Below are 11959 nucleotides of genomic sequence, written 5' to 3'. Positions count from 1 at the left end.
TTCGAGGCAAGAACTCTCCCTAATTGTTTGAGCACCCTAGCACCCACTACCCAAATTTCTCCTCCCCATCCCTGTTCCTGGACACCCCTTGCTCATGGTGCCTTTAAAGCTAATTGTGATGCCTCCCATGTGCTTAATACCAATAAAGGGGGGTTGGGCTTTCTGATCTAGAACCATATGGGCATCTGCATTGCTGCTCGTTTAGAGCCGTCATCCTTCTCATCGGTCCTACAAGGTGAAGCCCTCACAATCAAATCTGCTATGCTAGTTGTTGTGGGAGAGTGTGTTGACTTGCTAGAGGTGGATACAGATTGTAATGAGCTTGCCACTCTCTTATCTGATTGCACCAAAGACAGCCCCCTGGACTTGCTCCCACTCATCCACGACATCTAGTACTTAGCTTCTTGTTTTGAGTCATGTACTTTTGCTTTTATTCCTAGAGAGAACAACTGTGTTGCCGACTCTCTAGCTCGGAAGGCCTTGTCGGTAGCGTGTACGACAAATTGGCCACATTCATCTCCTTGGCTACAGGAACTTTGTGATCTGGACGCCTTGGCTATTTCACACTCTTATGATCAGTAAAATCCTTGATTACCAAAAAAAAAAAGATTAGGCCATGACAAAGCCAAGGCATCCAAGGAACACAACTCCTAAAGTCAAGGAGAGGAAATAGCTACTCTATCTTACACGGAATCGATAGGGCCTTCAGGGTTAGGGAGTCAGTCACACTGTTAATCTCCCTGGGAACATATTGAATGGAACACTCTAGGAATAAGGGTGATAAATGATGGATGTCGTGAATAATAAGTGCTAAGTCTGAAGGGACATGCCTTGATGAAAAGATAATGACATCGACCAATTCTTTACTGTTAGATTCCACCCACACTCTATTTATGCCCTCTGATATGCAATGGAGCAGTCTAGTCCTGACCACGAGAGCTTCACCAAGAAGAATATTTGAGAATTGGCATGGTCCTAATAAGCGAACTTCCAGGCACCTGTATGATTGTGAACCAAAAAATCAATACCTCCTTCCATTGAATCAGGTAGGTGAGCCGCATCAGAATTTAATTTGAAGACTTGAGGAGGAGGACAACCCCAGAGCATATTCTCAACTAATCTGGGAGGGCTGCAATCAACTTGATTAGTGGAAATCCTGAATTGCTTTAGCTACTAGAAATTCAGCGAGGTCACATTGGGCCGTTGAGATTACTTTGATAGGAGACCATTTCTTCCTTTGAAAATTAAATTGTTTCTGACGATCCAGAGAAACCAGTTTATGAAAGAGGCAAGTCCCATAATCTATCACATTTGAATGGAAAGGAACCTTAGGAGATGGACCAAGAAATCTAGAAGTTTCCATCAGATTTAAAATACTATAGCCTTTGAAGTTTGGGGCAAGCTTGATCTTCGTGTTGGATCTTTGCTTGGATACTCCTAGGAATAGGCATGTTGTTCAGTATTGGGACCTCGCTATACAATTGCATATTGTGAACAAGAATACCCCTTGAGGTAATTTTAAATATGACACTTCATGGGATAGTGGATTCAACACTTCACCTTTCCCCATTTTTTTCTTCTCCAATTCTTTGTCACTCAGCACAGACAGTGAGACCGACTCTCGAGTCTCGACTCCACTCTCCAGTAAGAATGCAAATTGATGGTTGAAAATCCGTATTTGATTCATATTCGTATCAATTTAGGAGAATCTACATTTGAAAAACCGTTTTCCGAAAACTAATGGTATCCTTTTGAAAGCTAATCAGATGCGGATACAAATAATGTTATATTTGATTCAAATTTGATCCGTTTACATCCCTAATCCTCCATTGGTCTAACAAAAGCTTCACAATTTGTATCATAACCAATCAGTTTCCCATCACTAGGCCTTCTTATAATAGTTTTAACAACTCTAATAGATGAATGAGAAAGCGTGGCACGTAAGGGCATCAATCGGTCGATTTGGTCTGGTTTCGTTTAGAATTGGGCAAAACTGAAACCAAACCATTAAGCTGGAGTTTGATCCCGTCTAGTTCGGTCTAGGTTTTAACAGTTTTCTCTTATTGGGTTATTATCGGTCTAATGCCATTTTCTTTCCGGTTCAATTTTGAGATTACATACAAGTATTTAAAAAATGGTATGCCCATTATCCTGCAATTAGTTTGAAGGAGTAGGGAACTAGGGATAGTTCAATATGATAGGTCATGCGACTGCTAAAAAAGAAGGGCAAATCTTGTAGTAACCAAAATTGGTTACAAGAAGATTGTAGTAACCTTACTTTTTTTAACCCTTTCTCTTATTCCCAAACGTTATTTTTGTCATGAGTAAAAATGGATTTTCAAAATAAGTTGAAAGTGATTTATCAGTATGTTATTTTCAAAAGCTGTCAGTCCATGTGAAATGATAAAATTACCCCTACATTAAATAACTTTTGGGAATAAGAGAATGAGTAAAAAAGTAAGATTACAACTTCTTAATTCACCTACTTGGTGACAACAAGATGCCGTCAAAAAAGAATACTCATGAAAAATAAAAATACCCATGCAATTATAAGATAAAAACTAGATGACTAGGTTCCAAAAACCTAACCAAGGGGATGGAATTCATCAAAGCAACCAACAATTGCTTCCTTGTGTGGAATTCCAACACTACAAGGTACAATTTACATAAGGAGAAGAGAGCCACACATCAGGAAAAAATGCAATTAGAAATTAATGTCACATTTTTACATAGACATGTTTAGTAACTGTCAATGACTCCTGAGAGCAAGTATTTCATTCTGTAACATTCTTCTATGTTTTACCACAAAGCATGTCAAATAACAAAACTTCTATAAACAAGAAGCATAAACTTTTGTTGATGAGAAGGTTGACACAGGTGAAAAAAAAATTTCGCCGCCATGATGAAACATTTACTTCTGCTCTATCCGTGAGGCAATTAGATGGACTGCTGCGTTTGCTGATGAGAATGCACCGTGAAAGCTTTCTTGATAGGAAATAGATTGCAAATCTCCTGCCATCTTCAACAGTACCTCACCCAAGTCAGCCTGTTTCCCAACCAAAGATTCATAGTATGATTGAGCTGCAACCTTGCTAATTTCAATGTTGGTAGCCTCCGGGCAGTACTCATCATCCAACCAATTGTGAAGAGTTACTCTAAGCCACTCAGATTCCTGTAGATTGCCAGAATGGTCAAGCTTGTAGCAACAGAAATCAAGAGAGTCTTCAACTAAAAAGAAAAAGGAAAAGGAAAAACAAAACCTATTATTTTAGAAGTGACTGGAGGGGGGTGAAATTTGAATGAATTGCAGAACAGGAATCAAGATGCCAAATGATCACAACCGTTTGAAGCAAAATACTATTATTGATTGCTGTGTTATGAAATCATATAATTAAACCATGTTTCTTGTTCCTAATATACTAAAATTTGCTAAATATTATACGAACCAAATTAAGAAGCAAAAAGTTGCTAGTGTGAAAGATAAAGATTTTTAAATTGAAATAACTCTATGGCTGTTGATGAGAGATGAAACTCCCACGGTACAAAGGGCAAGTTGGATTAAAATGGATTGGTTTCCTTTAAGTAGAAGCATCGTTGTTTTTCAACATTGTTGTCAACTTGTTGCTATTGCTGTATTAAAAGCCTTCTATCTGATTCAGCTAAAAGACATTCTAACACCAAGTTCTCTACTGTTCCTCTCAATAATGTAATTTAGAAATTTGTGACACTTCTAATCATTTAACATGTCAAAATTTACTGTGATTACATGATTTCCTGTGTCAAGTTCAAATTGATTTCTGATCCAACCCTGTATAGGACAAACAAACAAAGTTTTAAGAAATGAAATCCAGTGAACTTAGTTCGATTCAGACAAAAAAGTTAAAACTTGCTAAAATCAACAGAAACATCTGATACCATGATTGATTGTTGTAGATACAGACATTGTGGAAAACTTCTTAAATAAACTAATGGGTATCTCCAATGGGACCTCTTAAGTCTACCAACCCTGAGGCAGCCGTCCTTTTTCCTTCAACCCACAATTTCAAGAGCATAGTTTACAATATTTGGCACATCATAAAAACAACAGCAGGCTAAATTGTGTTGTCAAAATCCAGTAAAGTTTGACAATGATATGGGATCTTTTGGTTGATGGGTGTCAAGACATCTATGCTCTATCCAAAGCCATGTTTGTCACTAATCACTTAATACATAATAGCTAGAAGAAAGGAGGGTAGATCAAACTCTTGTCTCTCGGTTCCTCTAATGTGGTTCAATTGGAAAAATTTTTTTGCCTAATCTAGAGGAAAATCTCATCAGTGACTAACAAGCATTCCATGGAGGCTCTAGAAGCCCCTGTCATATGAAGAACCCTTCATCTACGTTAATCCAACAATGCAAATATCAAACATCATAAAAGGACAAACCCATTACACGATCTTCATTATAGAAGGAATGTTCATCAATGGTTGGTTTTCAGCGTAATAGATTGCACAGAACAATGTGGAGGAAGTACATCTCATGTGTCTCCCAAAACTATACAAGAATTTGAAGAAACAGAAAAGGGGATATAAGATTTCTACCCAAATCATAAATATCCAAGAAGCAAAGTTGAATCATCATTCCATCATCATATTGAACTTTGTAAATCGAGACAGGGTAAGGGTTGAAGATACCTGGAGGGCCTTAGAGGGCACAAGCCAATCTTCCGGAACCCTAAGGTCTTGAACTGATTTCTGTCGGTCATCCTCTTCGCTATCTAAGCTCTGGGAATTCAAACGAGATTTTGGTCTCAGTGTTGGACTATTACGAAGAGGCCATTTAGAAGGGCAGAGTGGCCTGGAATAGAATGGAAAGTCAATGTTAGGTGCCCTAATCATCATAAGAACATGACTTTTGGAACAAGGGAGGAAGAATGAGAACGTTAGGGAACCCATCATCATCCATGAAAGAGTGGATTCCGAAGTCCGAGATCGCCAAAGAGGATAGCAGATATGGAATGGGGGCCATTATACCCTGCCCCTGGTTGCACCTACGTTTAGGTAGGTTGACACGTGTCCCCTTGGCACAAAAAAGGTATCCTTGGAAACAAGGTCATAATTACTCTAAAGGGAGTTGGTTAAGAGATTCTCTCCTCATCATGGGTGATGGGAAACCATATTAAGTTCTCCATAATCATCACCAAAATCCAAACAAGGGAAAAAGATCTCTACTTGGTGGTGTTTCCTACACCCTCTCATAGAGCACCGTGAGATGATGCCTTTGCCCCCTGGATAGATACCCAAGCATGCTCACCCATTGGCCCAGACGCTTGTGTAGAGACCATGCGACCAAGTAGAGATCTAAAGATAATTGCTTTATTGATATGAAATTCACATGTACACTCTCTCATTCCCATACTCTTTATTTCTTCTTTACATATACATATTTTCTTCACCCTCTAGGACACTTCCCATTCCTCCCAGTTCCCACAGCTATGACCCATGAGAACACTAGAAGCCCCATCGTGGAGAACATTTACAAGGGCAGCACATTTGGGGAGCTTGGCTTGAACTTGTCGACTTCTTCCTGAGGATAGATGAACAATTTTTGCACCATGGAACAAAATTCCCTGCATTCACCAAAAATAGAATAAAAAGAATGAACAACCATCATTTTATGCTAAAGCGTATCAAGATTGGAATATAGTTTATTTGGGTTCTTGATACTAAACCCCCAAGGATAGTCACCCATCAGCATCACATCCCCTTCATTGTCTGTATATATGACCTGCCATCCATTGCTTTGGTCCATCAGTTTTCCTCCAAATTCAAACATATGATCAAGCTCATGAATAAGCCCATGATACCCATCAAATCTTCTGAGGTCCACTGATCTCCCAAGAGCAGTTCCATATTTGTGGACCTGAAAAGAGAAAACTATACAGTAAATTTGCAATGTTTGCAAGTCTTTGACCTGAAAACCGCATTGGGACATTAATCACCTTGGTACAAGTCCTGTTGGTGATAGCACTGTCAGAGACATTGGAATTAGATGGCTGAAAGGACACTGAAATCCCTGAAGAAGCTACTTGAGGAGGCACATGGTGAGCATGCAACAGCTCATCAGAAGTCCTTCTGGATGGTGATGCAGCTCCTGAGCTCTTGACTAAGTCGACACCAAATACCATACAAGTACCACTGCCTATTGGTAGAGTCACTGGTGTAGTAACTTGATTGGGTTCATGAGATCTCAATTCACGAAGTCCAGAACTCTGAGAACTGAAATGTGCATCAGATGAGTTCCTGCTTAATCCAACATTACCACCAATCGAACATGAGGAGGACCCTGGGAGTGTGTGACCATTGAGCCCCAAACGTGGACGACTTCCACTTTGGAAAGATGCTGCATTGCCAGGAGAAGGATAAAATGAGTCATGCTCTCCTGTTTGAGCCTGACCCCAAAGGGATGGAGACAGCCTTCATGCATTTCCAGATAACTGAGCCTTCCTGGTCTTGCTTTCTTGACCTTGTAAGACCTGTGAGTGTCTCCTAGTTTTTAGGTAGTGGAGGCTCAGTTGGACCCTGTAGACCTAGTCTGATGGTCCAGTCCAGGCAGATCAGTTACAAAAAAAATATTTTGAGGGAAAAATACCAATGGCTTTCTCATGTAGAAGTGCTGGGAACCCCCAACTTTAAAGTCTGCAAATGACTTGTAACGATTATATTTAATTTCTTTTGATGGAAAAGACCAAAGTTCATTTACTCATTTCAGATATGAGAAATGAAGGGTGTAGGAAATAGCTAGATGAAGCTCCTTTTTATCTGTACATCTCAAAGAATCTTAAAATTGTAATCAATAACAGAGTTGAGAGTTGACCATTGCAAAAAGAAAGCTACTGAGTTTTTCCTCTTCTAACCACTGGTTTAAACTTTCAAATATTAAGTGCAAATATTGAGGCACACAAAGGCTACTAACCATCACCAGCTAAGGAAGATGATATAGAAGATGAAGAAGCAGCATGTGCCCTCTTTGATCGAGGTACAATAGGATGCGTTGGGTTGGTGACTGCAAGTGATTCTATATTCCATGGAGAAACTCTGTCCGGACGGACCACAGAAGTAGACGTGTCTTCCCACTGAACCTACATAGATACAAATAAATACCTAATTAAGAGGAAAAAGATGAAAGAATTAAATCCGAGTCCTCAAAGGGTCAACTGCCCTCAATCTAAAAATTTTTAGTCGGGGTGGGGCAAGAGGAAGAGCTAACAACCTTAAGACATAGCCACTTTGAACCAGGCCACCTGACATGATCAACATCTTCTATGCCAACTATGGTACCTTCAAGTCTGGTTTGCCAACAGCAGAGGCTCCATTAAAAGAATTTAAGATGAAATAGGCATCTAAAAGTTCCACAATGAAGTGGTTTTCCTCACCTTTGTTCTGGACTATCTTCTTCACCTTCAAATTTCATTCTGAACCTCATGCCCACTGAATAGGGGGCTTTGATTGATTTCATGCATTGATCATAAGGAATTATGAAATCAAAGGGACTTGTCCTATTAAAGATATGAATAAAAGTATACTGGTCAGATAATATCTAATACATATGAGCTTCCAACTAAACGGCTAAACTGAAAATCAAAGTCCAACCATAGCATAGTTATTACTTACCTAGGTCGGTAATAGACAGTGAACATGGTCTGGGTAGAAATAGCATGAGAAGCAGTGGCAAGAACACCCAGTTGCATGCTGTGTCCAGACATGACGGATTCAGACACAATGCCCTCACTTTTGTGAGCCCGGCGAACCCCAACCCGAAGTTCTCCATTTTCTCCTCTGCAAAACAAGCAAGTAACATGAATCCAACCATGGACCAACAAAGTGCGTACTAAGACATTAAGAAAACCCAAGAAAATACTATGTGACTTTTGAAGCAATCAAGCTGCTTGGTAGAGAACCTAATAAAAATAAAAGAATCCCCTGTAACAAGCCTCTTGGAGCTGACAAATGAACTCCAACCACTGCTAAACAAGTGGCGCTTTGGTTGACCTACAAATGAACAAAAAGCATGTATTTAGAAAACTAAGTTGGATGGAAGAGACACAAGTCAATAAGAAGGTTTTAATGAAGAAACAGTGAACAATCTATCATATAAACTAATAATCCATTTGCCAAACAAACCATATATTATAAATGAGAAACCAAATAAAGTTTGAGTCTAGACTACCATATAATATCAATATCGACACTTGAATATATTCACACGTAGGCCTATTCACAAACAATTAAGCTAGGAACTTTAAGGCAATACTTACCACGATAAACATGGCGGAAGCGCCACACTGCCCCATGCAAATCTTGTGTCACAAGATCCTGTGATGGGTTTTCATGGGACAAATCCTATGACAAGAAACAGTATAAGATATAACTTAACCATCATTGAAAGAAAACATTAAACACCAAAGGACTCTAAAGAGAAAGAATACTGCTCCTGACGAATATAGATCTTAAAACTGCATAATAATAACTCCCATTGTAAGGAAAAGAGAGCACCTAGATCAATCAAACTATGTTAAGAATTCACTTTCCACATGAATATGATAAGCATATCTTCCCAAGGATTAGCTAAAGAATTCTTCAATATATGATACAAACATGTTGTTAGGAAATAAAATAAAGTTTTATTGTAATACTTATAAAATGTAGTTGATCACATGATGAATACTTGCATCAGGATAGAAGAAAGTGATCATCTGCTGCATCTACCATACTCCCCAACATGCATGAGCTTGGAATGCTTGCAATTACATGTGTACATACTACAGGACAGTTCAACTACTCACCCCTTATCCTGACACAGGTATTCCTCTCAATGCATGCTTTAACTTTGTAATAAATCCAAATCCTTACACTTTCTATTATTTTCAATCCACAGAGATATGGAAATACTGACCAGAGGCGGAAGGCATTTCTCAGCATTTCGCTTTGGAATAGAAAATCCACCATGAATGCTTGTATCTGAGGCAGTCAGTATTTTGCAAAAGGAGTCCACACTGGTTCTTCCAGGAAGAGGTTTAACCACAGCATCCAGATTAGGTTCCTCTTGCTGAAGGATCCATAATATTACAGATATTAAACAACATCATAAACAAATACAGATAGACTAACACTGAACCAATTTCAACAAAGCCAAAGGCTAACCTCCGTTTCTGGAACCAGTGTAATTTGTGCAAATACCTCATCAGTATCCACTTCAGCCTGCAAAACCATATAAATTTGGGGTAAAATCAAATTTAGAATTTAACAGACCAGATGACAGATACATGCACACAAAATTCTGATCCTAATGCATTAACAAAAACCAATTTAAATTTAAACTATAAAAACGCATGCAGGAACATGCACACACTTATACACACAGGCCTATGTGAAACCCATGGAACTAAATCTCGGTCGAAACTAACCGAACTGAGTTGTCTAGGTTTCGGGCCTGGTAAATGAAAACCAGGTAAATCCAGGATCGAAACCCAGTGTTGAAACCTCGAAACTGAGATTTAGAACTTTGGTGAAACCACAGAGAAGGGTACCTTTCGCTGGATATGAACAACTTTGCATAGGATCATTGAAGGTATATCAATGGCTGGAATTTCTGGAGCACGGTCATTACTTGTAGATGAATTTACCTATATGAAATCCAATTTCAGTACTTAGAAACAAATTACAGAGAAAGAAATAAATTAGAAATTTCCTATTTGAAACAGAGTCACATTAACTATTGACGCTTTCTGAAGGTAATCCTATTGCTCAAAGATTCAAGAAATGTAGGGGAGAACAGAACCTGTTCTAGATGGCCTTGAGGAAAGTAGAAGACCTTCTCCCCAACGCGAGGAAGAGTAACGAGGGGGCCAGCACATTCATGCCAAAGTGCATCATGCAAGTAGTCTGTCTCAGCTGAGGTGAAAATAAAAAAAAAAATTATTGCATTATGAGCAAATCCAAAGGCGAAAAATAAACGGAAAAAAAAATACCCATTTTCTTCTTTTTTTTTCTTTTTTTTATTTTTATTAGCACCCATTTTCTTCATTGATGAATGGAATGAAATCCAAACTACACAGGATATGTAACTGGGCAAAAATGATTTTCATGTTCAAAGTCACAGCAGAGGAAAAAGAAAAACAACAAAAACCACAGAGAGCTAAAATAGATCATAGAAATCATAACTTGAAGTTCCAAAAAGAAAAAAAGGAAAACTATATGAAAAACCCAGAAAATGTAATCCAACCTCAGAGTCAAAATTGAAGCTCAAAGTTCAAACTACAACACAGAAGTGCTGTTTCCTTCAACTCAAAAACAAAACAGAACCAGAGAGAGGGAGAGTATAAACAATCATGAATAGAAGATACTCCTACTGAACAGGCAAAAAAGCAGAATTTCAATGAGATTGCAGCATCAAATGACATCATATTGCTTATTGAAACCAATAAAAAAATAAGAACTACAACTACCCGAAACGTCACCTTGGTTGGTATCGAGGATTCTGGGGTCAAACTCCTCCCCAACAATAACAGAACCCATGTTTCTCTCTGTCGCCATAGCCACCTCAGAGCTAAGTAAATACAAAAAAAGTTTTAAGAAAACGAAGGTAAGAGAATGTAGCAGAGGCAAGAGGGACCCTCCAAGCTTCTCAGCTTACATGAACCAACAGAGAGAGAAAGAGATAAGCGAAGCTTATAATAATCAGGTAACTCACGAAACGCTCAATGTGGGACTCCACCGTCGTCTACTCTTCCACCCCCACACCCCAGGTCCCCTCTTTATACTGAGGACCTCTCTCTCTCTCTCTCTCACTTTCTTACCAAGAAAACCTCTCTCACGCACTCTCCCTCTCTCTCAAAAATCACGTTTTCTCCCGCCTTGCTTTTGGTACACTTGCTTGTCAGCAGACGCTGCAGACCCTTCCACCGTACAAATCCCTCTCATAACCGCGAGTAACTTCGCGGATATTACCGTGGTTAGCTTCGCTAATGTTTATACACGGCACCCGATAATCGCGTTCAATAAAATCGCCGATTTTTCCCAAAAAACAATTAAGAGTAAATAAATCTGTAGCATGGTTTGAGGTATCTGTATCTTATTTCTCATATTTGATGATACGTACTAGTTTTGCATGTGATCGATCTCGATACCATGCTGATATTATATCGGTGATACGGTATAGTTAAGGGGTAAAATGATCAAAAAATCTATTTTTAAAGAACACTCAAAGGCAAATTTGTCCAATATGGCTAATTCGTGCCAATATTAATCTAATACTGTACTAGTTTTGAGTAGACAACCAATATTCGATCCGATACCGTGCACTAAAAACATGATATGCAGAGACAGTTGGGTATGCCATCAACTTTTGACAAATTAACAATGTACACCAATCACAAGGTTGGACACAGGAGTGTAAGGGAATCCTTTCAAAATGAGGGGGGGGGGGGGAGAGAGAAGAGATGATGCATGTTAAGCACTCTATTCTCATAAATTTGTTTAGAAAAAGGTTTTTTGAGTCATCGATAAGGTACACAAGCAGCTTTTTCACTCTTTGTCTATCTTGCTCCTCATATGAAATAACTATGTTCCCTTCCAATGTATAATAGTATTTTGTTGCATCTCATTGATATGTTCTTCTATGTATCGAAGTAAGGCAACGTAAGTTGCATTTTTTATACATTTTTATATTTTTTCATATAAAAATGTAGGTCCATGTAAATGAGGCCATTATTCTAATTTAACCCAAGAATTCATTGATCGAATGCATCAAATTAAAATTTGACCATAATGGTGACCTCAATAATTCCTCCTCAACATTATCTCTCTTTTTCAGTTCCTCATTTATCCTCCTTCACCTTTACTATACAAAAACAAATGGAAAAGTAAAGATATAAAAAATTCAAGTTTCCATGAAGATTGCAAGAAGAAACATGTCGATA

General features: G+C 38.6%; 2 protein-coding genes across 2 annotated transcripts; both read right to left on the bottom strand.

The window, feature by feature from the left end:
* Positions 1-2836: 2836 nt before the first annotated feature.
* On the bottom strand, positions 2837-4990 carry LOC122666762. Its single transcript, XM_043862825.1, has 2 exons — positions 4674-4990; positions 2837-3172 (listed from the first exon to the last, which is right to left on the bottom strand). The coding sequence occupies exons 1-2, from the start codon at positions 4938-4940 to the stop codon at positions 2912-2914; spliced, it is 528 nt and encodes a 175-aa protein (XP_043718760.1). The 5' UTR covers positions 4941-4990; the 3' UTR covers positions 2837-2911.
* Positions 4991-6432: 1442 nt separating this feature from the next.
* LOC122666763 (auxin response factor 2-like) lies at positions 6433-10785 on the bottom strand. Its single transcript, XM_043862826.1, has 12 exons — positions 10499-10785; positions 9820-9932; positions 9569-9664; positions 9183-9239; positions 8935-9087; positions 8297-8381; positions 7940-8030; positions 7653-7817; positions 7415-7537; positions 7252-7327; positions 6955-7120; positions 6433-6568 (listed from the first exon to the last, which is right to left on the bottom strand). Exons 1-12 carry the CDS (start codon positions 10572-10574, stop codon positions 6528-6530), a joined length of 1242 nt encoding a protein of 413 aa, XP_043718761.1. The 5' UTR covers positions 10575-10785; the 3' UTR covers positions 6433-6527.
* Positions 10786-11959: the final 1174 nt, after the last annotated feature.

The sequence above is a fragment of the Telopea speciosissima genome, chromosome 7 (assembly GCF_018873765.1).
Source record: "Telopea speciosissima isolate NSW1024214 ecotype Mountain lineage chromosome 7, Tspe_v1, whole genome shotgun sequence".
Lineage (NCBI taxonomy): Eukaryota > Viridiplantae > Streptophyta > Magnoliopsida > Proteales > Proteaceae > Telopea > Telopea speciosissima.
This window is presented reverse-complemented; position numbering and strand designations above follow the sequence as displayed.